This window comes from Terrapene carolina, unplaced genomic scaffold, assembly GCF_002925995.2.
Source record: "Terrapene carolina triunguis isolate 2854851 unplaced genomic scaffold, T_m_triunguis-2.0 Scaffold97, whole genome shotgun sequence".
NCBI classification, from domain to species: domain Eukaryota; kingdom Metazoa; phylum Chordata; order Testudines; family Emydidae; genus Terrapene; species Terrapene triunguis.
In genome coordinates this window covers 9,343,728-9,369,400 of record NW_020664448.1, presented here as the reverse complement: position 1 = coordinate 9,369,400, position 25,673 = coordinate 9,343,728, and the positions used below count along the sequence as shown (strand labels likewise).

Genomic DNA, 25,673 nt, shown 5'->3' with positions numbered 1-25,673 from the left:
TTATATCGGGGTAGAGGTGTACTTATATGCTAACAATGAGAAAACTGTGCAGCAAAGTCTGATTTTTGGTAATATTTTTAAAAAGTCACCTAATTCTTAATAATTCTCCCCACAGTTATTAACTTCCTGGAATAATATTCTAAAGTGGCATCTACTCTCATAATAAATTATAACCATCCATTTTTATAAGTCATTCATGAAGCATGAGGTCTCTACTGAAATTACAACACTCTCTGCATCCTCATCATCGTAAGTATTTCTGAAGTGGTGCAGTAGCAATTTTCAAGTGCAATGCTGTCTTTTAATAGCCAGTTGAGATGGCTGTAAAAATACAACCATGAACATTAAGATCATTACTAAACTGCTGCAGAAATACTTACTGAAGATGCAGACCCAGCAGAACGCTATTCATCTTAATGAATTGTGCCTGCAACAGAGCAGAAGGCAGCAGGATGGGGAAAGAAGAATTTGCAGATCAGATTGGAAGCAAAAGAGCTTTTAAAACAAATAGTTTTAATCAAAACAGATGAAAACCTGGAATTGGTTTTTGCTGTGGAGAACAGATTGCTGTGGGACACAAAAACCACCATGTCCCCTGTTGTTGTGGTTCTTCCTGCGGCTCTGAAAATACCGGAGGATTTTTCATCCTGTGTTTGCAGCCCTCATGACAGTAGAGCAGAGCTCCATGCAGTAGTATGGGCTCCATGTTTATGACAGAGATGGCGGACAGCGAGAAGTGCCATGTGGGTTTCTGGGATTTAAAAAAAAGGTGCAAAAATTATAGGAAATGGATAGCAGTATGTGATGGATAAAGTTACATGATGGGAATTTGACCTTTTGCTTCCATTCACCCCTGTGTGACTCATTTCTTTCCTACCACGAATCGCCAAGTTTTCCCAAAAGACAGCACGCTGGATGATGGAAAGTTGCACACTGGGATAACCTACCCTTGGTGCACCACACTGTGCATCAACACAAGCATGCCTAGTGACTAAACACAATGCTGCTGGAAGGAGCCAAGTATGCATGTGCACAAGGAATATACTAACTGCAATGATTTTATGCCAACCTAACTTGCCTTGAACAAAGTTTGTAGCATAGTCATGGCTTTAGGCCTGTGAATGGGAGGTGCGGGAAAGGCCAATTTCCAAACTGTGGGGTCAAACTTAATACCTTTGCTGCATCTGTGATACCTTTGTCTGTATCATGAAAAAAAAATAAAAAAAACACTCACAAAGTAAAACAACAAACAAAAGATTGTTCCACGCACTTTAGGGATGAAAACTCAGAGTTTGAGGGGGGTGAAGGAGACAATTTCTTCATTTATCTTTTTTAACCTTTCTTCCTTTTTTAAACTTCTCTTCCTAGTAAAGTCCATCTGTTCTGGGATATGTACCAGATATACAGTAAGAAGAATGCTGTTTTTGTTATGATGCACAACAGGTAATAGTAATTGGAAAGCAAATGAGAATGACTCTCTAGCCTGGTGGTTAGGACAATCAGCTAGGGTGTGGGAGACTCTAGTCCTTGCTCCAATGACTATTTACAAAGTGGAACAGCTTCAACAGGAGAGACTGAGAAAGCCCCATACCAGCATATCCCATAGCCCAGTAGCTAGAGCACCCTTCTGCAACATGGGAGACCCAAACTCAAAGCCCTTTTCAACATCAGGCAAATGGAGGAATTGAATTCAGGTATCTCACATTCCAGGTGAATTCTCTAACCACTGTGCTAAAAGCTAGAAGGAATGTTAGCTGAACATTGCAGCTCTGACACTACATGGTTCACAAGTCCTTAGACCCAGCTCTATTGAGACACATTGGTGGTCTGAATAAAAAACAAAGGCGAAAATAAAACAAGTGATATTACAGTACAGGGACCTGCCCCTTTAGCTAGTTATTTGCAAACACAATAGATTTTTGTAGATTACCAATAACGTGTTAGGAATCCAACATCTTTCCTGAGATGTGTTGGAGAGACTGCATGGTTTCAGTGAAATACTGCTATACCATGAAATGTACCTCCAAAAAGAATGGATTATATTTAATAAAAATCATTTCATTTTGGAGCTATATCTAATTATTTTAAATACACTAACATTGGCAGTCAATCAGGATCCCTCGACCTTCTGAGAAAGTGTGAAAATCAGAGAGATTCAGAACATTACAGAATCTTAAATACTGATTAGGCAATGATTTATATCTCATTTTTAAAAATACAAGTGGGGTGGTGATTGAATACTATTTAGTGGCCTATTTTAAAAAAAATCAGATTGTGAACATAATTCTTTTGCTTGGCTTCTGCTGTCTGAAACAATGAGAAAGACAAGAGTAAATGGGTTTTGGGAATGTATGAGAGAAATAGTTGGTTCAGTTAGAATTCAGCTACCAAATGATATGGGGGACCATTTGCATTCTGAATGTTCCCCTTGCTGTACCCACGTTCCTCCAATAGCTCGTACACTCCTGCTGCATCTTCACTATTGTAAAGCTTTGTTGTAATTGCAACAAGTTTAAATGAAAATGAGATTACAACTCCTACTTAGAATTTTGTATAGATGGGTCCGAGCTACGAAGTGGGGGATTTGCATCTGGTTTTTTAGTTTGGGCCCATTTCTCATTGGTTTAGAACTCGTTTGCCCAACAACTTTGGAAAGTTGCTTTTCCTTTATCTTCTTTTCTTTTTTTTTAACTTCTAAGTTAATTATTCCCAGAGTTTGCAGCCTCTCTTTATTTAAGAGATGTGTTTTAGATGGACCTGCTATTTTAAGGGAATTCCTTCATCAGCTGTCATTTCAGTCTATTATTTCCACAAGGGCAATAATTCAGATGGTATAGAGTACTCTCCCACCTGCCAGCTGGTAAACCATGACATCTGGGGGGGAGGGAGGAGGTGTCTCTTTTCCATTTACTTGCCCTCCACTGCAGAGAGGCTCCCTTAAGATCTTTTCATGCCAGAAATTCTCTCTTATGCTGGTGGCAAGGAGGCTCCTTTTTCTCTACATGAAATATTGTTACTTTTCAGACAACCTACAATAGAATATAAATTCTTTCTTGGTACAGTGCATTTTAGCATGAGTTGAAAACTATGTTAAAAAGGCAAAGTGGAAGACTTGATCTCCTACTTTCAGCCTATCACTCCTGAGATGAATAGCACCTTTGGGACCAGTACAGAGACAGAGCTTCTGGGCGGGCAGAGGGAGTTTGCTGTGTCACAGATATTAACGGATATTTATGTAGTGCTTCAAAAACATGAAGCCCGGTGTATTAGAATCATATAAAGAATCCTCAGGAGGTCATTCAGTCCAATCCCCTGCTCAAAGCAAGACCAACACCATTATATTCAGGGTCGGATCTAGCTTTTTTGCCGTGCCAAGCGGCGAAGGGGGGGGGGGAAAGCCGCGATCGGCGGCACTTCGGAAGCTGCTCTCCCGCGCCGCTTCATTCTTTGGCGGCAATTCAGCGGCCGGTCCTTCCCTCCGAGAGGGACTGAGGGACTTGCTGCCGAAGACCTGGACGTGCTGCCCCCTTCCATGGGCCGCCCCAAGCACCAGCTTGCTGTGCTGGTGCCTGGAGCCAGCCCTGATTATATTGTACACATCAGTGTAGGCTTTTATGTTTTCAGCAGTGATCTGTGTGGCCAGTTAAGGAGCAGTTTTTATGGACTGTACAATTAGTTCTCTCCAATCCCTCACCTTGGGTGAAGGTGACGGTTGTAGTGCAGGATCTCAAGAGTGCAAGGAGATGATAAAATCGGACATAATGGCAAGGAATTCTTAGGAATCCATGAACGATGTACACATCCTTTGCCTAAGCAAAAGAGCCAGTTTCCTTGTGATATTTCTGAAAGCTTTTCTTTGGCAAATGGTAGTTGCAAGTATGAGGTCAGTTTGTTGTTGCTGCAAATTTGTTGTTGTTTTGCAGTCCACAAAAATGTGTGCTATGAGTTTAACAGAACAAATGGAAAAACATAGTTTCCCACTATCATGGGGTCTACTCACTGTTGGTGTGCCTCCTCCTGATTGCTCTGGGGATTAGTTCCATTCAGGTCCAATGCTGATTTCTTTGCCCTGTGTGTCTCTCTCGCTCTTGGACTTTGGGTATTCCTTCTTCATGACTCAGGCCTCTGGCTGGGTCACGGTACAGTCCTCCCCTTCAGGGGTATCAAAGTCCCACCGCATCAACAGCCCACTTACCATTCCAGTCAGCTTTGCAGTCCAAGGCCGGCTCCAGTGCTGCTTTCCCAGAAACTGGCAGTGAAACCCAGGCCCACCCACTACTCCGTGTTCCAGTCTAGTGACCCCTTATCTGGCAACTGTGGTCTGCTTTCCCTCAGACCCTGGTGCTCTTTCCTTGAACTCCTTTCTACAATTTCTGGCTCCCCCATTCTGGGTGTACCAGCTCAAACTACCTCCTCGCAGGGAGTAACTGCAGACTACTGAACTCCATAGCTTCAAACACACCTCCCTAATCCGAGAGAGTGACTGCAGCCTGCTTCCCCTTCATCCCCTTTCTTCTGCCAATTTCCTGGCTTTATACCAGCCCCTGCTGTTCCTTCTCAGCTGGGCTCCATTATGTATCAGTTCTTCAAACCCCGATCTCCCCCAGGTGCAGCCAATCAGATTAATTAAGCTCACTTGGCCTGCGCTATCTTGTGTGGGGTGGACACTCCATTACTCCCACCCCCAAAAATGCAAGGGGATATGGATGGAGTGAAGAAGGATGAAGGATAAGTGTAGCTAATTTTAAAGAGTGGAATTTTACCAAGCAGTGACCTCTAGCATATTGTGAGTTGTAGGAAATGTCTTAGCAATATAATAACTGTATGCCTCTCTGTGTATGTGCTGTCTTGGCTAAGTTAAACCCAAACAAGGCTGACTTAGTCACAGTTTGTTATTAAACAAATCCACACTAAAGAAAACCTCTCTGTCAACTGCTCTTGGTGCAGTCTCTCTAGGGGTTCCATCTTTCTCCTAACTGGTCCCTTTCAATTCACTTAGCTAGACCAGTCCATAAACTCTTAATCTAAATTGAGCCCATCAGCCCTTAACTTCCAGGACTTGCAGTCTTCTTTTATTTCCTTGTCGGTTTCTTAGACACATCCTGTCATAAGGCCATTGCCCCTCTGTTATCCCAGACCTTTCTACCTCCTTTTCCCTGTTCCCTCCTTTATAGCTGGGCTTGTTTTCTTTATTGGTCTCACCTGTGGGTGCATGCCTCCAAAAGTGGCAGTTCTGAGGGGGTGTGGTCAGTCTGATTGCATGTAAGCAGGGACGAGACTCCTCTCCCTTCTGCCTATGCTCAGTATGGGGTTTGTAAACCCCACTACACCCTCTCACTAAACATATAATCACAATTAATTTTATCAATTAATTGGATATTGATTATTGGCAATATGGCAGATGTGAAATTTATCCATAGTTTATAGGTACTAGGAGTAATAGTCATGCCTGCTAAAAATCACCAAATGTCTGAGCTAGCATCTTACAAATCGTTTCTCCTGTGCTTGAAAAGATACTAAAAATTCTACAGTAGCAAGTGCTACCCACACAGTAATGTCATGGAAATAGCCATAATTTGTTTAGGCACTGTGACCACCCAGAGAATGTTAAAATGAGGGATGCTTTTGTGAGGAGGATTACGTAGATAATGATACAAATTGTCCTTGCCCAAAAAGCATGAAAGACAAACATTGAATGGAAAAAAGAAAAATAGCCAAGCCATAAAACTGTGGCAATTATTGCTGTGACTACAAGAGATTAAGTATAAACAATTTCCCTTGCTTGCCCTTGACAGTAATTTTGTATTTTGGTTGCCTTCTGTTTGCTTTATTTCTGTCTAGGAGACATAGGCGGCACTATTACAATAGAATCCTCTCTACATCTGTAAACGTTAATGAATATGTGAACAAAGTATTGCCTCAGCACAGTTTGATGTTAATTCAAAACAGGTACGACCTACCTGTTTTCTGGACTTCTCTATTATCAAAAACAGGATCATATCCCTCCTGGACAAGTAGTTTGGACAGACAGCTGGCTATCTTTGCAAAGACTATTTGACTCTACTGGACTTCATACTTTAACTCTAGGCCTCAGCTACTGCACTTTAGACAGCATGCCTGCACTCAGACTCAGCACTAAAGACCTTTAATGCTGAATCTCAACTTTGTACCCAGCACTTGTGTCCTGCTCTCAGGAAGCTGTTTTCCTATAAATAAGATCTTGGGCTTGCAGGCTTTGAAGTCTTGATTTACTGAGTCCACTGGGTCAGAGCCCTTGATTAAATAAATGCCTAAATAGTTTCAAGGTTTGAGGTAGCCTTAGAGATTTCAGATAATCGGGTTGCCCCAGCATTCACCCTCTGCCTTACATAGTCTTTCGTTTCATCAACAATACTATGAGGTGTAGTTACATTGGCTTCCAAATATTGAGGCACTGTACATGCTCATTGAGTTCTAGTATGGTTCCCCAGACAGTTATTAACAGGAACTTTTCATCAGATTTATATGTTAGGACCATATTATAAACCAATGGTTCTCAACCTTTTCGGGCTCAGGATTCATTTGTAAATGTTTATGGCCTGTCGCAACCCAGTAAACAGTCTGGGGGTGGAGGCCCTGGGGTGGTTTTGGTTGGGTCCTGCCCGGCATTCACCCCACAGTGGCAGCTCCTGCAGGTCCTGTGCTGTGGGGCTGGCAGGGCTTGGCTCTCGTCTCTGGGGTTGCAGCACTGCTCAGGTTTGGCCCCACCCTTTTGACTGGATCAAATTTGTGTGAGTAGGGTTGTGACCTAGTTCATGCAGTTGCCGTGCCACTCACTCAAATTTGGCCTATCCAGACTCCCATCATTATGATGTCTGGGCCAAACCTGAGTGGCATTGGGATCCCAGAGGTTGCAGTGTCTGGAGCAGGGAGGCGAGCCCAGCCAGTCCTGTGGGAGGAGCCACAGGAGCTGCCATGACCCTTTGAAACATTTTGACAACCCAATTTTGGGTCCTGACCCAGGGGTTGAGAAACCCTGCTATAAACTACCTAGGGAGATTAATAGCAGGGTCTTAACACAGATGTCTGAAAAGCCCTGATGATAATATCCAGGAAAACCACATTGATCAAAGAAAGCCTGCTATACAACTATTCCTGAGACAACCATGTTTAAATATTATTGTAGTCCGGGCCGGCTCTAACTTTTTTGCCGCCCCAGGCAAAAAAGAAGAGCGCCGCCCCACCGTGCCCCCCCCTCCCCCGAGTACCGCCGAAACCCCCCCCCCCCCACCCCCACGCAACCCAAAGCCCCCCCCTCCAAGGGCCACGCCGCCTGAAGCCCCCATCCCCCCTCCAAGCACCCGCCACCGCTCCAAGCGCTGCACCGCGCCAGCCCCTGCCCCCCCAAGACCCCGCTCCCCAGAGCACTACGCCGCCTGAAGCCCCCGCCCCCCCTCTGAGCACCACGCCACCCGAAGCCCCTGCTCCCCCTCCGAGCGCCGCGCTGCCGAATCAGAAAATAAATAAATAATAATAAAAAAAAATCGAGTGCTGCCCTGCCCCAAGGTGCCGCCCCAAGCATGTGTTTGGTTGGCTGGTGCCTGGAGCCGGCCCTGATTGTAGTTAGCACAGTCCTGTTCTGTGCGCTTCAGGACATGCCTTGAAAGGTCTGATATTCTTGACTGCAGATTTCAAATATGGGCCCCTCCAGATTCCTCTTTCTTTAAATACGCTGGGTAACTATCATACTTCTCCCTGACAAAACACTCAGAGTGGTGTTAATAGAAAAAGAGAGAACCACCATTAGCTTAGTGAGCAGCAATAGTAGCTTTTATATTGTTTGTTGTTGTTGTGGAGTATTTTTGTTTCACTTTATCTCATACAGCATTGCAGATGAGCCTGCTTGTCTTCAGTATACTGAGTGGCTGAAGTACAGCTGCATGGAAACGCAGAGGAAAGAACCAAACCAGGAACATGTTGTTCCTGAACCAGTGTTTTCAGAGTCTAATGTTAATGCTGCAGCTCAGTCAATACAATCATGTTTTTATCTCCATTCCTTGTTCAGAACATCACCAGATAGGTGATATGTAACTTGTAATAGTGGAGATTTCAGAGTCTTCCAACACAAAAACAGTTGTTTCATCCATGTCTTACTCTCTTATAAGGCAAAAGTAACAAAATGAATGGCAAGTTATTCATGACTTGGTTGTGAATAGATAAGACCATTTACAAGATAACATCTGATTTCAGTTTGTATGTTCAAGTTTAAATGTAATCAGGCAGTTTTTCAAGAAAATATTTCCATTCAGATAGATTCTACTTTGCAACTGGAGTAAGGGGATCAATGCTTTCATCAGATAGATGATGATGAAAAGTAACTGATGACTCTCTCCCTGACAGAATCATTTGTGGTAGTTAAGCAGATCTCAGAGTGACAGATTGCTCTTTCTGCCTCCATTTAATTGGTAACAGATCATTAAATATTTTAATAGAACAGCCATCTCAACTTAAGAAGCAGTGACCTCACAGTAAACAAGTTAAAAATATAAATCATCTTGCTAATCTCTGCTAATGTGATATACAGCAAATCATTTTTAAAAAAATAAATCACAAATAGATATTGTCTTCCTGTGAGTCAGGTTTGTGTGCTCCGTGGATGGATTTCAATCTGTACAAACAGATTTGCCAGATTCTGTGGGAGTGTTTAGCATGTTTTGTGAGTGGTTTCATATAGAAGAAATGTATCATATTAAAACTATGCTTGATCCTGCAACCACTGATGTGCATGTTTGCAAGATGAAGCCCTGCTGATCTAATTTCTTAGGAGTGGCAAATAATGTGTCCATTCTGTAAGTAATTGGAATAATATTTAATAATTTAAGGTAAACTGTAGCAATTAAATACCAAGTAACTCAACTGTTTTTTGTTGGTTTTACTTACTAATTGTATGACTAGTTACTTATACCAGGTCACCAAAGCTCCAATCCTGAAGAGGTTCAGCATGGGAGGGCCCCTATACCTGACTTCACTGGGGCTCCATGTGGATGGAAAGTGGTCTAGTCTCATGAATGGAGCTTTTGTAGTATTTGGGCTTAAGTAATTTAATTACTTAGTAAAAAATTAAGTTATTAGATTATTTAGGGTCCAGTGATACCAGGGGGTGGTGTGGAGGAATTATTGAAGGAAAAACCCTCCGCTTTTAGATTTGGAGGAACTACTGAAGGAATTGGTTTGGGGGTGGGACGCAGGTTGAGAGGGCTTCCTCTTCCATTGACACCTGCAGGTTCAACTCCAAACCCCATAGATCCCCAGGAAATCAAAAAGAAGCATTGCCAAATAACCCGAGTCCATCTGAAGCCTTGTTATATCTGTGGGAAGGGTGGCATTCCACCAGGCAGGATAGCATGATTCAGTGAATGTGGCACTTCTCCTGTATCTCCCAAGGGGTGTTTTTTCAAGACTGGAATCACTTCTGCTTGATTAAGTGCAGGGAAGAAATCTGGGCCTAAATATATTCTGTTTGCTATATGTATAAATACTTCTGTTGCTTTAAATTCTCAAGAAAACATAATTGATTTTTAAGTAATTATTATTAAACACAAGTAATTCACTCTTTCCTTATGTATTAATTAAAATGGCTCTATAAATTCCAACAAATAGTTTACGTAGTTCTAAGCAGTCACTGGCCAGTAACAAGTAAATGTAGTACTTGGTTTTAGTCATTAAAATCACTGAATAATTTTCTCTTTGAGTGAAAAAGTTGGGATACTTGGCCAAGGCCATAGAGGGAGTAAAGTGTAAGAATTTTTAGCCTTCAATTTTGTGCTCTAACCATTCTTGATCCAATATTGTAATTAAAATAAGAGTAGCAAAGGCAAATGTTATAAAAGTCGTTAATTGTTGGGTTAACAAATAGAGATAACTTGGTCTCCTGCAACATTTAAATTCATAAACTTTGGGAGATCTGAATTTGGGAGATCTGAATCTGAGGGGTAGAGGTGGCAAAATAATGTCTCCGTAACTTGACTTTCAGAAGGTTGAGACCTAACGTCCATCCATATTCTTGTGTGTGCATTAAAATGTACATGCAGGGAGCCAATTTGCATGCCCAATTACAATATAAGCATATGCAGGGCAGGCACACAAATTTAAAAGGAAAAAGCTACATGAAACTTTAAGCCACAACTTTCAAAGAATCAGGCCCTGACTGACTATTTATTCTTACCGTGTTTCCCCGAAAGTAAGACATCCCCCGAAAATAAGACCTACTTCCAGTTTTGCCTCTCGCTGTAATATAAGGCATCCCCCGAAAATAAGACCTCCCGGATAATAAGGCCACCCCGGAATATAAGGCCCCGAAGCTCCAGGAAAAATAAGACCTCCCCTGAAAATAAGACCTAGCGCATCTTTGGGAGCAAAAATTAATATAAGACACTGTCTTATTTTCGGGGAAACAGGGTATATGGTTGATCTTGTAGGTATGTTCTTTTTCAATAATTTAGCTTTTTCATGTGAAATGTGTAGGATCAGTATGATATGATCATGCTACATTGACTCAAATATTTTCCATGACTCAGAGTAACAATACAAGTCAGACATTAAATGATTTTCTCGCTTCGTAGTATTTGTGCTAGTGGAAATATAACAGTATGTTGTGATGTATGGTTTTTAGTGAGATGCAAGTTATCATTAATTAGCTTCCTTTTAAAAATCAGCTAATTGCAAATTAGGAACACTGCTTTCCTGTTTATATCCACAAGAGTTTTAAAATATTCTTTAAAATGACTCAGTAGGTCAAAAGAGAATACAAAATTGTATTTTATCTTCAAATCTATTTAGACAAATGTAAATTATAGAGAATGTACAACATGTAATGAGAAATTTCATACATGTCTTAAAATTCTCTGCATCCCATCACTTAAACTCTATCCAAAGGGAATCTATCCTTCTATGATATTTTTTGATAAGTATGTGCATGTAAAAATCCATAATAGGAACTATTCTTTAAAAGTCTTAATTGCAAAATTGAAGTCAAAAGACCAGATAAGAAGTTTTATGTATGGGTGTTGAACATTTACTTTTTAGACAGAATAATGTGACAATGTATTTTCAGGCCCTTTATCAGGATCACAAAAAGATTAGCCTTTATCGTGATAATGCAAACACTACACATTATCTGCCGTATCTGTATGCTTATTGTTTACTATAGAGGTTCTTGCTACTATATTTGAAGATATGTCAGTATTTGTGTCATAGTGCTTCCACACAAATCCCAGTGGGGCATTTAAATCAAATGCAAACATTTATTGTAGGCCAAAAGGCAAATAAATCTCTGCTAGGAGCAAATTCCTTTCTGGCTGTTGTACAGGGCTGCCGGGGGGGGGGGGGCAAGTGGGGCAATTTGCCCCGGGCCCTACAGAGGCCCCCACGAGAGTTTTTTGGGGCCCCTGGAGCGGGGTCCTTTACTCGCTGAAGGGGCCCTGGAAAACTCTCGCAGGGCCCGAGCCCCCGGAGCTTCCTCCGCTCCGGGTCTTCGGCGGCATTTCGGCGGCAAGGGTCCTTCTGCTCCAGGACCTGCCGCCGAAGTGCCCCGAAGACCCGCGGCGTGGGGGGTCCTTCCATCCCGGGACCCGCCGCCGAAGACCCCAGGCCCCCTGAATCCTCTGGGCGGCCCTGCTGTTGTAACCCACATGCATTCTACTGCAGCATTTGATTTTTACATCCAGAGGCAGGGAGAGAAGCAATGAGGAGGAGGGATGGGCTTGTTTGAGATGTTTGTACACACATGCAGAGAGCAGAGCAGAGCAGAGAAACTCAGCTAGAAACGCTGCCCAGAAATATCCAGAAAGCTTGTCACATATGATAGGGCTCATCCAGAATTTGAACTGTCATGGGCCTCGGATACTTAGGATGAGCTTCTTGTGTCAAGAAGTACATACTGGTTAGTGTGCGTCATCTATCTCCCTCGATCCCCATAGGACATTCTACAGCTCTCAAAGGAAGAACCACCACTTAAGGCCTGGGCTACACTAGCAGGGGGGTTCGAAGTAAGATACGCAACTTCACCTATGCTATTCGCGTAGCTGAAATCAAAGTATCTTAGTTAGGCTTACCTGGCCGTCTTCACGGCAGCGAGTCAACTGCCGCAGCTCCCCCGTCGACTCCGCTTACTCCTCCTGCCAAGGTGGAGTACGGGTGTCAATTCAGGGATCGATTTATCGCATCCAGACGAGACGCGATCAATCAATCCCCAATACATCGAACACTACCCGCTGATCTGGCAGGTAGTACAGATGTACCCTTAGCAAGCAGTACAAATAAAAGATGTGGCCTCAGGCAGAGGGCATTGCTAGGGTTGCCAACCCTCCAGGATTGGCCTGGAGTCTCCAGAAATTAAAGATTAATCTTTAATTAAAGATTGTCATGTGATGAAATCTCCAGGAATACATCCAACCAAAATTGGCAACCCTAGGCATTGCAGGAGTCTGATCTTGAGGTAATGAAGGCATGGGTAACAATTCACGGTCTGCATCTGAAATGGAGAAGGGCCAACTTTACTGTAGCTACTATTGGATGTTCTAATAGCAGCTGGGAATCCAACCAGGCTGCTCCCAGATTGTAAACCCCCTCAATCATTATCCTGCCACCTCTTCTGGGTGCTTACTCAACCACAGATATCATCCCAGTCTTAGCTGCTCAGCCAGTTAGCCCTCTTCCAGACCTAAAGTAATGCAACTGACAGCTCTAGTGAGGTCAAAATATAAAGCTGTGTATTATCAGCCTACTGAATACATTTCAACCCATGTCTCCTACACAGCCCTGACAACAGCCTCATTGTAGAGGAGCGGACTCACCCCTGCAGCGCCTCCTGCTGGTCATCTTGGGAATTAGCTCTTCCAGCATCCTGGAGCAGGCTGGTGATCCGCCTGTCCTCTGGCCCCCATGTCCCTCCCTGGACCCCAGTGCCCTTGTACCTGGGGTGTTGCCCCCGGCAGTAACCCCACAGTCTTAGGGTCTCCCCTACCTGGGGAACCCCCACCCACTATCCCCACCTTGCCTCAGTATCAGGCCACTGTCAGTTACCAACTAGCCCCCACTCCCTGGGGCAGACTGCAGTATAGGCCACTCATCAATGGCAAGGTTGGGTTTGGACCTGCTGCCTTGGCCTACCTCTGGGCTGCCCTCTGCAACCCCCAGTACCCCTTGGCCTCCTAATAGGCTGCAGCCTGGGGCTTTCCAGGCTGGAGCTCCCCAGCCCTGCTCCACTTAGGTACCCTGTCTCTAGCTCCCTGCAGCCAGGCCCTTCTCTCTCTGAAGAGAGAGAGACTGCTGAGCTCCTGGCTCCCAGCCTTTTTATACAGGCCAGCTGTGGCCTGATTGGGGCATGGCCCAGCAGTGGCTGCTTCCCCAATCAGCCCAGCTTTTAGAGCTGCAGCCCTCTGCCAGGGCTGTTTTAAGCCCTTCCAGGCAGGAGCGGGGGACCACCCCACTACACTCATGTACTCATTAAATAAGAGGAGTGATAAGATGGAATCCTGCAGAACCCTACATCATTAATTAATGATTATATTGTTGAATGTTTTGGATCAACAAATGAAAGGCAGGTATGAGGTGGAAAATATTATATTGTTCACCTGATAGGAGCTATAGCTAAAATCTGTCTCTCTTCTGAAAAATGGCTCTGCAAAAAAGGAATTGTGGGGTTCCATGGTTATAATAAGAGTCTTCGTTATTTCCATAGAAAGCGTGTTTAATTTACCTATAAAAATGTGGGATTAAGGAGCTCTGACAACTCAGGCTCGACGCAGGCCGATGGCCTCAAGGAGAAGAATCTGGGTTGTGGAGCACTCCCCGTTAATCCTTTACAAAGTGCTTTCTGCACTGCATTTGCCACACCCAATGGTTCCAACTAGTGTCGCTGTGTATTAGTAGACTAATATCTTCAACTATTATACTGTTCAACTATCATTTTTTTCTATATAATGGTAATTTCAAAGGGCAGCCTTTTCACCAACAAGCATTGTACATCTGCCTTACTCTGCCTGAAATTGAGAAATAACTGAAGAATATTACATATGTCATATAAATGTCAGACACTAAGGAAGATGCTTAATGCTTTTGAGTTCACAGAATACCCTGAGAAAGAAACATAATGATGGGATCAATTAGATGTTTTTTCAGTTATACTTTCCCAGGCTATTGCCATATTGTCCAATTGTCAAAGAGCCCTCTCAAATGGTCGAGGGAAGTCTGGTGTACTAGCTGATAGTACTAGATGCAGATAGTTCTTGTGAACTCTGGTGAAACATGTTGTGAACTGTAACATGTCTTAAATTTTTTAACAGTTGTTTGATCTTTCGTCTGAGTGGATACAAAATTTAGCTGAATTATATTTATGGAACTTTTATTGGAATAAAATGTCAAATGAGCCAGGATGGGAAGAGATTCATAAGAACTCACTCGAACAAAGGGCAGTTTAAACTTACTTCTCCAGCATGAGGACCAAGACACAGTGACATTTACTTTGGCTGAGGTTAGTAGTTTCCCAAGGATTAGTGTATGGATTCCAGTGGATGAAAAATGGAAATATCTATAGAGCAGAATCTGTCTCTAAACTGCTCTTTGTAAGACCCTAGCACCCACATTGGCTTTAATTTATTTTTAAAATTGAATTATTTTTGTAATTCAATTCATTTTTTCATAAGCAAACTCCCCAGGCCGAAATAGTTGAGGTAACTGTTAAAGCATCATATATGTCAATAATGTAGACAGAAGAAATATTGTAATTGCAAGACTAACAAGCCCCACCCCACCACCATTAATGTGCCTTTTACCATGAGCAGTCTTCTGCATGGCATTTCTCTCTTCACAACAACATGGAGTGAGGTGATCATTGGTGCTGGAACTAAAGGGTCAAGGGGAATAGTAACTGAGGAATCCTTTTTCTGCAGCACCCTGTTTAAAATTAGCCATGTCTCTGTGGCTCTTGTTATTTATGTTGCTTCCATAACTGTGCTATCTGTCAAATCTAATCAGTCAAATGGTATCAATCAAATTATCTTGTGTTAATTTACCTGTGTTCCTTTCCTAAGTTAAGTGGAATTTGATGAACTAGAAGCCCATCTTAGAAGAATACATCACACTAGCATTGACAACTTAATTGACGTATGACTGATATAACTATGCCTTTCAGAAAGAGCAAGTGAATATAGAATGATTAAATTCTGTAAGCTTAGAGTGATTTTGCAGAGGACAGCTCTTGAGTATATTCTTAGCAATGCTTTGGGAACTGGGTACAGGAGCATTACCTCATCTCTGGTCCAAAGGGGATTAACTCCATCTCAGTTTCCTTTTTCCCTTCTTCACTCCTCCTGGGGAGGGGTATGAGGGTGGCTGCTTTTGAGACAGATGAGGGAGAATGCCTGTGGGAAACTAGGCTCTACAACCTGAGCTGGATTGGACCCTGACCTTGGAATGTTTGTTACTTTTTGATTATGTTAGTTTATTTCACTGTCAGGTTCAGTTTCACAGATTCAAAATGGAGGCATAACTCCTCCTCCTATGCAGATAAAACAGTATAACAGCCAATGAAACACTCTCAATTTGGTAACATTAGGCTCTGCCTCTTTCCACTCCACTCTCCTCAGTCTTCTCTTCAGGGAGGCAGCCTTTGGCCTTTACATCAGAAAAACGTGAGCTCAGAGGAAGAGATGGAACAAGAAATGCACTGCTTACCAAGACAGTCTTCGCCCTACACTAACAGGTTCCCTCTGCTGTGCATGTGATTCGGGGCCTTAATGGTAAATTAACAGGGCAGCACTTATGTTTCCAGAACTCACTGTCCGGGCTTCTTATCAGCAAATCACACTCTTCCCTTTTTCATGAGGGTAGCTCAGTTGTATTTTGAGATTCTGGGTAGAGCTGGGCAATTTTATTTTCCAAACAAATGATTTATTAGCTGAAAAATGAAGCTTCAATTGACCCAAAACTAGTCACAAATTTGACATGAATAGTTTAAGCCAGTGGTTTTCAACCTGTGGTCGTGGACCCCTGGGAGTCAACAGACTAAGTCTAAGATTTCCAAGTCTAAGATTTTTTTTAGGGGTCCACAAAGGAAAAAAAGGTTGAAAACCACTGTTTTAAGCTATTCTCAAAATGGCTGCAACCAAACTGGAAAATCAGTTGTTCGCTCAGCTCTAGTTTATGTGGACACAGCGGAAATATGAAGACAGATGCCTGGAATTAAGTGGCAGGCCTCAACTTTTATTAAACTTTCATACGGGGAGGGCGCTACCCAGCCATCACCCATACTCTCCTATACCAGTCATTTAATTGGTTCCAGTGCGGGGGCTAGACTCTCCTCATAATGCGGGGTAGACACTCCTCATCCTACCCCCCAGGACTCAGCTCTCTCTGAGTCCTAGCACCCTCCCCTCCCAATCCCTGTCCCCCTTTTCCACCCCACACCACCCCACATGAAGGGGACAGAGCGTGCAGCAGGATGGGGACTTCGGCTTGCAAGGGCCACAAGATCTGACCTTGGACCATGAAGACCACAAGGTTTCACCCCATCACATGAGCCCAAGGCCCAACACCAAAATCCCAGGTCTTTTGCCTCTGGGACTATTGATTTTATTCTGTTAACTGCACTGGAAACAGGCCACAAGTTGCACCAAATAAACAACTCCACCCTAGTACCTTAGTTAGGTACTAAGCACGTTCCTACTCAACCCACTGTGGCTTGAAGGTGCTGTGAGGAAGGCAAAAAACTCCCTGGTCCTCTGCCAGTTGGCCCATGGGAGAAAATAATTCCTTCTTGATCCCCTAAAAAGATGATTGGCTAGATCCGTGGCATCTGTCAGGCCAAGTTCCTAGTCTGGGTGGGAGGGTGGGCTTCTTGAATGGAGCTGAAAGAGACTCCACATAGCCCTGTGCTGGGTTAAAATCCTGGCAGCTGGGGAATGCCGGCCAATCAGCACCCCTCTCCCCCAGCTGACCAATGGTGCCAGAGACTCCCAGGGGGAGGAGCTACCAATTACCCTTGCTTCTGTCTCCCTCCCTTGCTACTGGGACTGTTCCCCTTTCGCTGCTGGCCCCATCAAGTTCCTCACCCATTGATGGGTGTGGCATTTCTGAGCTTAACTAAGCTAGCTGCTCCTGATGGCTTCAACCCAGAGAGGTTTCCATCTATGACTCTGAAACTCTTGCTAGGCTTTATTTCCCCCCCCCCCCCGCCCATCCCCATCCCCCCGCAGTCACTGTTCATTGTGATGAGGTACAGCAGCATGCAATACTCCCCCCATGAGGCAGCAAATGACCTAGATCCCCTATCACCACCTTTATTTTCTTTATTATGTAGGGACAAGCAATTTATCACATTCAAAATGTCTATAATTAATAAAGCAACATTAAGCAACCGATACGAATGTTCCCAATGTTCCCAAGGTTTATAATGAATCCTAAGTATAAACACTGTGCATTTTTGTTAACACACTGACAGACTTAAAACACGTATCCAAACATTGCATCCATGCAACACATAATACAAAATAAATGTAAATGCTGGCTTAACTAAAACTAGAAGATGTATTAAAATTATTAGTCGCTTTTAATGACAGCATTTACTCTGCACACTTGAATTATTTACAAATTGGAAATGTTCAAGGTTAAAGGGTTAGCTGTCTGATCTCAGTTCCATAAACAGTTTTTGTGATATTATCAATTAAACTTACATTTGCCAGGATATTGCCTGCTAAGCTCTTATGAGGTTGTCATGAAGGTTTTCCTTTAGACAGAAATTGATTTACATGGTTATCAATTTAGACCACACCAAAAAAAAAAAAAAGATGTGAGTGATGTCAAATTTACAGGCTGTCACTTGCTCATGCTGCACAATCTCTGTATATCATTTTGTCCTGTCACTTCTGTCTGTATATCTTTCCCCAGACTTGCAGCTGTTGTTTTCTCTGACAGTTGCTTTTACAGATCATTATTGCTAACTCAGTTTGGTTCCAACTTTTATGTCTGGTTCACAATTGGTTTTAAACCCCAAGCCACTGTGCAACCCCTACTGTCCCTTCCCCCCCCCCATCAAAAAAGTGATGGCATAAACATTGACTTTGAATTGCTTGGCTTTCATACAAATATTGTCGCTACCTTGGCTTTCTTGAAATTAATCATTGTCCCCGACATTGCAGGAAGAAAGACAGGACACTAGAAATTTGATTTAACTAGGCTGCAACTCTATTAAGTTGCACATCTGGGAATTATCTGACAATAACTTGTCAGGCACAGGTTATCTTTCCTTCCATAACCCATACCACATGGAGGTGGGCACTGCCTTCAGCTCCACAACTCTCCATCACCCAGGGGTCGGGGGCTGCTTTTAGCTTGCCACCTTCTGCACCATTAACCTGGTTCTAGCACATTACTGGGTCCCCACTGTCCTCCCCTCATGTGAGTTATCTCCTTGCCAGACATTAGGAGTCCCAGTTCCATTCTCCACCTTCTCTAGGACATGTCTTCTCCTACTCTGAGTCCAGCTGCAGTTTATCAGGGAACTGGCCCTCCTATTGAATAAGTAATTGTGCTAGGCACCTGTCAAGTTGTGCAGAGAATAAATGCCCACAAGGATGGGAGAAACAAGGAGGAGGCAATCTTTGAAGTGACCAAGGATTTTCTTCCCATCCTGTTCCACAGAAAGTCTCCCCACCTCTGAGGTTGAGGGGGATGGGGGAGTGTCTACATTTAAATACAATGTTTTAAACTAAAAAATTAAATTAAAGTCTTTTTGAAAGGTTATAAAAGTAGTGGAAACCATTGTATTTTAAAAATCTTGTTCAGTATATTCCAGTAACTTAAAACAACTGTCTTTATTAACAACTTACATGAATTTTTACAGTAGTCAAACTATCTTAAACATCCCAATCACTTGATGATTACCTGTTCTGTTCATTCCATCTGGGGCACCTGGCATTGGCCACTGTCAGAAGACAGGATACTGGGCTAGATGGACCTTTGGTCTGACCCAGTATGGCCGTTCTTATGTTCCCCAAACTTTGAGATATAAAATGTCTGCTGGGGAAATAATAAAATAAAACAACAGAAATACATTGAATTCACTTCACAAACCTAAAAGTTGTTGCCAGTATTTTCTTCATTTTATCATCCCCTTTGTCTCTTCTTCCATATCTAGATTAATATATTTTAAGGCCAGCAGAGGTCATTAGATTATCTAATTTAGACCATTATATCACAGGTGACCTACACTGGGTAGTCTAGTCATTTTGTACCATTTTCTTTCTTGTCTTTCCTTAGTTGTCTGTATTTTCTTTTGGATGGTTGTTACTTCTTGTCTCTCTTTCTGCTCTTCCATAGTCATTCATTCTCAAGGCTAGCTCTTGGCTTTGTGTGTCCCAAAGGCAGCCTTAGTATAGTACATAGTACTGTACTGTCCATTGGACTGCGCAGTCTTATAGGCAGCTTTGCACTGGTTTCATAGGTTATGCAACTCTGCCTTTGAAAATGAATGGTAGGTGCATACATTCCCGCAACACCTTGTAAACGTATTGGTGACATCTTACTGATTCGGCAGTATGCTGCGCTTCTTCGGCTCCTGTGGATTTGGGGGATGAGTGATTCAGTAAGAACCTGCACAGGATTAGTCTCTCAATCATAGGGTTGGTCTACACTGGGGGGGGTCGATGTAAGATACGCAAACTTCAGCTACGCTATTCGCGTAGCTGAAGTCGAAGTATCCTATTCGACTTACCCCACTGTGAGGACGGCGGCAAATCGACCACCGCTGCTCCCCCATCGATGCCGCTTACTCCTCCTGACGAGGTGGAGTACGCGCGTCGATTCGGGGATCAATTTATCACGTCTAGATGAGACGCGATAAATCGATCCCCGAGAGATCGATTTCTACCCGCTGATCCGGGCAGGTAGTGAAGACGTGCCCTTAGAGTAATAGAGTAAGGCCAGGAGGGACCCCTACATCATATAGGTCACTGCAGGCCACCAACACCATCCAGCATCCTCACACTAAACCCACCAACTAAAATTAGACCAAAATATTACAGCCTGCAATGGAGGAAAACAAAGGACATACTATATAATATCACACACTCAGTGGATTTGATCTGCTGCGAAGGTAGGTGATAAGTGTCTACTGAAAATGTCACGTACAAAGTCCTGCTCCTATGCTGGGACATAATAAGTCAGTGGGCCTCCTTGTGGATGCAGTCGCAGGATCAGGGTCATGTTCACTAATTTCACTTTGTGCAATAAAGATGGAAGAAAAGTTTTTGAGGGGTATTTTTTTTCAATTTACAAATTATGTCTAAATCATAAAGAAGTAACTGTGAATTCTAATACTTCTTACACAGCTACCTTAAGAATAGGAAAATAACCTTGTTCCACAGTACAACCATCACATCTACAATACAGATGGACAACGGGTTCTTTTCATCAGCTTTCTCTCAGGCTTCTGACCAAAAAAACAAACAACTCAAAACAGAGAAGACAGTCATTTCATTTGTGTTATGGTAGTGCCTAAAGGCCCCTCTGTGCTAGGCATGGTACAGACACATGGAGGCGGACCTTGCTTTGATAAGCTTACAGTTTAGGATCACCAAGGGGTGAAGAGAGAAAACAGAGGTTCCCAAGGTCATACAGAAGACCTCAGTGGCAGGATTGAGAATAGAACCCAGGTCTCCTAACTCCCAGTCTGCTGTCCTATCAACTTGATCGCTCTGCCTGCCATCCTCATTCTGGAATAATATTTTAGAAAATTTTATTACATTGTCATAAAAATGTATACCTGTAACAGGTCAGGGCATAGGCAGTCTGACCTAGTGGTCACAGCTGGACTGTGGGTCACACGCGAGCAGGGGTTGGAGGAATCACTAGAGCCAGGGTCAAATCAGGCTGGGGTCCAAGACCAGAGATCACAGGTAGTACCACTGGAATCAGGAAACAAGAGTCAGGGTCACAGCCAGGCTGGAGTCGGAGACTCAAGATTAGAGGTAGTATCAGGCTGGAGTCAGGAGGTCAGAGTCAGGCTAGGATCAGAGATGAGGTGAGGTCTGGAGTTGCAGCAGGCCCGAAGTCTGTGTGGTTGCCCAGACAACTTCTTGGGGCACCCTCCATGGTTAAATAGGGTGCTTGGCCAATCAAAGGGTTGCAGGGTACTGTCACTCTGGGTCTCTTGTATGGTACTTCAGCTGTGCCTTCTCGCCACAGTGCTCCCCATGGCACTGTGGGAACATCAGCTGTCCCTGGCTGTGCAGACCTGGGTTTTAGTCCCAGATCCTTTTGTCACCAGGTGTTGGATTTTTTTCACCCAGTGTGTAATAAATAAATCATCAAAGGAGGCAGCAGCCTAAGTGTAGCTGTTTTGGGGCAAAGTCCTGGAGTTTTTGCCATTGAAGTTTTCTTAAAGAGGACATCCTTTTGTCCCCCTTCATTGTGTCTCCCGGGTGATAAAGAAATGATTGAGGACTAAGCAAATCATGTATTTTTTTTCCAGAATTGTTCTCATTGTTGTCTTAACAGTAGCACATAAATACAAAGAGTATTCAGAAATTAGATAAAACTCTATTTTAATTGTCCCACCATTCTACATTAATTTTACATGTATTATTAACAACTGTCATAATTAATTCATTTAAAGTTCATTGGATTTCAGATATTATTCCAGAGGTTTCTCTTTGTAATTTATCATTTTCCATTAATTAGCCTATTCCATTATCTGACAGCACGTTTCTCTAAAGATACTATGAGAGGAAACCCGTAATTTCATTGTCAACAGATTTAATTCATTATAAAACTTCATCTCTGCCGTCATGTAGATGACAAAGCCTTTTGGTATTAACTGTAACATCAGTGAGTTTTATTGCACAAGCAATAAAGCTGGTGAAAATCATAAACTGCCAAGTTACAGGGAGCAAATCTTTTTCTACTGCATCTCTCCAGATGAAGTTCCAGGCATCACTAAAATGTTTGTTTCTATAACCAATGAATACAATACATTTTGAAAATAAAATTAGTGATATAAAAATCAGAGATAATAGCATTTATTTTCTTTGTTGCAGCAATACTTACGCTTGGGTTGTCTCCAAATCTCACCTTACGAGCAAGTGTCAGTAATGACTTACTTGTTCAGCTGGAAGTTCTCATTAGACATATGACTCTAAGAAAAAACAAACAATTGTTATGAATTGTTTGGGGAGCCTATAATAGATTTTTATGAAAATAAGACACTATAGACAGATATTGCCATACACTTTTGCAAAATGGGAGATAAAATTTTAGTACTAATGAGAGTAGTGATATGTGTGTGTGTGTGTAGCGGTAATAGTAGGGAGAATATAGGTAAAGGGTCAAGCCTGTGGAATCTGAAGTCTGTTTATTTTCCCTTCCTGTTCTATGTATTTTTCTGTAGTTTGCATTATCATTTGGGGAGAGGGCTAGCTCAGTGGTTTGAGCGTTGGCCTGCTAAACCTAGGGCTATGAGTTCAATCCTTGAGGGGGCCACTTAGGGATCTGGGGCAACAATCAGTACTTGGTCCTGCTAGTGAAGGCAGGGGGCTGGACTCAATGACCTTTTGGGTTCCCTTCCAGCTCTGTGAGATAGGTATATTTCCTAATCATATTACAATACACTATTGACATCACTCCAGAGCTTTGAGATCTTTTGTGTGATTCTTCACCTAGGAATTTTACAGGTTACTAAACAGAAGTTACATGTACATCAAGGTATATCAGTCTAATCTTTCATGCACCCATATCCCATAATAGCTGAGTGCTAATAACTATGCAAAGCAGAATTAAATCCAAAGGACTGCATTCTCCATCTGTCCCTACCTAAACTATTCTGTGCTTTTCACTGTGGTAATTGAACAACTTGTACAGTCTACAAAGGATCTCTCCTTCTCTCTCCCCATCCCTGGCATTAAGCTGCTTAAAGGGACAACAAGAATATTGAGAGTTTTGTGTGTGTGTGTGTGTGTGTGTGTGTGTGTGTGTGTGTGTGTGTGTGTGTGTGTGTGTGTGTGTGTGTGTGTGTGTGTGTGTAACAAGAAACACAACAGTTTTGAAGAGATAAAACCCCATGATTCACAGCATAATCCAAACTGTACTTATGGTCAGTAAAAATACTTTCCCTGATGGCAGTTTATCCCATGCCTAGCATAGGGTTTGTTGCACTTGCTGGCACTGGCCACTGTCAGAGACAAGATACTGGTTTAGATGGACCACTGGTCTTCTTCTTAGCGTATGCACCACAACATGCCTCAGGAGGCACATGGCCAGGATTCATCACCAAATTTGGTCTGGTGGTTGGTTCATTAGCTTCCCCAGGTTGGGACAGATACTGATGGGGAGTGCGATGTGAATGCTGGTCCATGCTACTGGTCTTGATTCAATATGGCAGTATGTTCTTAACCTACATCTGTGACTGGTCTCCAAGGAAATATTGGCAGTGCAATGTAAAGATGCACATACCCCACAAGTTTCCCTGTATACTATTTGCTATTAGTAAATATTATAATAACTTTCCAACAGGTTAATGGAAATACATATTACCCTTGCATTCTTTAAGAGTATGTTTGGTATTGTTAACGAGTATTCCTCCCCTTTCTTTTCCAGGTCTGGGCTTTAGTATTGCAGGAGGGGTGGGAAACCAACACATTGCTGGAGACAACAGCATTTATGTTACTAAGATTATTGATGGAGGAGCAGCACAGAAAGATGGAAGGTTGCAAGTTGGAGACAGACTTCTTATGGTGAGAATGACAAACTGGAACTATATTTGAAGTGGTGAAAATATGTTTCAAATGGGGATTTTTGCAGTGGAGGTGTGGTAGTGGTTAAATCTGGTTGAATAATTAACGCCAAGTAATACTGTTAATTTTTGATATTTTTCTTTGAATGTATATGTTTGAGGTTGAAGTTGTATTGGAAAACCCAACTCGTTTTTATGAAGATGAGCCAAAGAGTCTCATTAGTTTGGTAATCTTTTAACTCACAGCAAAGTATATGTACCCACTGCTGTTATAGTAAATGTTTTACTCCCTACGTTTGGTTACTTGCTAATGCCAGGTCAGATGTTCTGGAGAAGTTTAGAACAAGGTTCTAGGTTAAAGTGAAAAATCCTTTCATTGCCCTGGGGCCAGTCCTACTTTTCAGTTTCCTTAAAATGACAGAAGTTAGCAAAGGAAAAGAGCTGGTAGATCATCCAGTCCACTCCCTGTCAATGGAATAAGATATTTTTATATAGCTATAACCTCATCAACATTAGGGGGTCTACTAGTGTAAATATTTCAGTAAAATAAAAAAAGCACACCCCTCACCAAAATAGTTATACTGGTACAAAATCTATGTCTAGACCAGGCTTAAGAGCTAAGACCAAGGTATCCTGCAGGGGAAACCCTAAGAACTCCAAGCTTGGGGAGAATACTTAGGTTGAGGTTTAACTTTTAGTTTTGTGTTCTAACTTAACAAAAGAGCCACCTCCTACACCCAGGAAGGATATAAGTTTGGACCATACGCAATATTTTGTTGCTCCTCAGCCTGAGCGGTTAGCCAATATTTGGGGCCATGATGGGTTGTTTGCATTAGGAGGAGTAATTGATTGTACGAGTCGGGTATTTCTGTGGTGCAATCCTGTTTACTTACTAAGAATATACACAAAGTCCTGTTTCGTAGAATCATAGAACAGGAAGGGACCTCGAGAGGTCATCTAGTCCAGTCCCCTGCACTCATGGCAGGACTAAGTATTATCTAAACCATCCCTGAGAGGTGTTTGTCTAACCTGCTCATAAAAATCTCCAATGATGGAGATTCTACAACCTCTCTAGGCAATTTATTCCAGTGCTTAACCACCCTGCTTAACCACCAGCATAACAATGTAGTCCACCTGTTTACTCACTATGTTCTTTACTTTTGCCTTTCTCATTATCCAGACCACCCATACTAAGATGCACCATCCCCATACATCCTTCCTATTCCTAGCTTAAGATTTTCAGTTGTAAGGGCTATCTCAAGTTGTCATTTAAAAATAATCCCTATTAAAACCAATATGGAGTTTGTTTTAGAATCAGATTATGCCATCCATTTTTAAGTGTTGCATTATATGTGCAAATATGGCCTCATGTCCTTCAGTTCAATTTCTTTATTTCCCTGTTAGTCTCTGAGGGCAGGTCTACACTTAAAACGTTGCATCAGCACAGCTGCACCGCTGTGGTGCTTAAGTAAGAAGTTCTTATGCTAATGGGAGAGCTTCTTCCATTGGCATAGTTAATCCACCTCCCCAAGAGGCAATAGCTATGTCGCCAGGAAAAGCTCTCCCATTGACATAGCATTGTCTACATGGGGGGTAGGTTGGTATAACTACGTCGCTCAGGGGTGTGGATTTTTCACACCCCTGAGTGTTGTCGTTATACTGATATAGTCCTGTAATGTACACCTCACCTAAACCACCAACTCTTGAAGTACTTGCAAACAGCCAAGCTCCCCTCTGTTTCGAACCCTAGTCCCTTAGGCTCATAGCCACTGATAAACTAAGCAAAGTAAAGTGAAAGGGAATAAAAGAGAATGAAATGCCATTTAAACAAAACCAGTCAAACACTCCTTCCTACACACAGTGAGCACCAGCTGTAGTCCAATTAACTAAACAGTTAATGGGATACTAC

The 25,673-nt window shown here is 42.6% G+C and overlaps 1 protein-coding gene across 2 annotated transcripts in view; it reads left to right on the top strand.

Moving 5' to 3' along the window:
• DLG2 (discs large MAGUK scaffold protein 2) overlaps positions 1-25,673 on the top strand; it is a 581,213-nt gene that overhangs the window by 173,755 nt on the left and 381,785 nt on the right. For both annotated transcript variants that reach the window (XM_026651698.2, XM_026651699.2), the window contains exon 6: positions 23,629-23,765. In XM_026651698.2, coding sequence (XP_026507483.1) covers positions 23,629-23,765 — 137 coding nt within the window. The remainder of the gene's footprint in view (positions 1-23,628; positions 23,766-25,673) is intronic.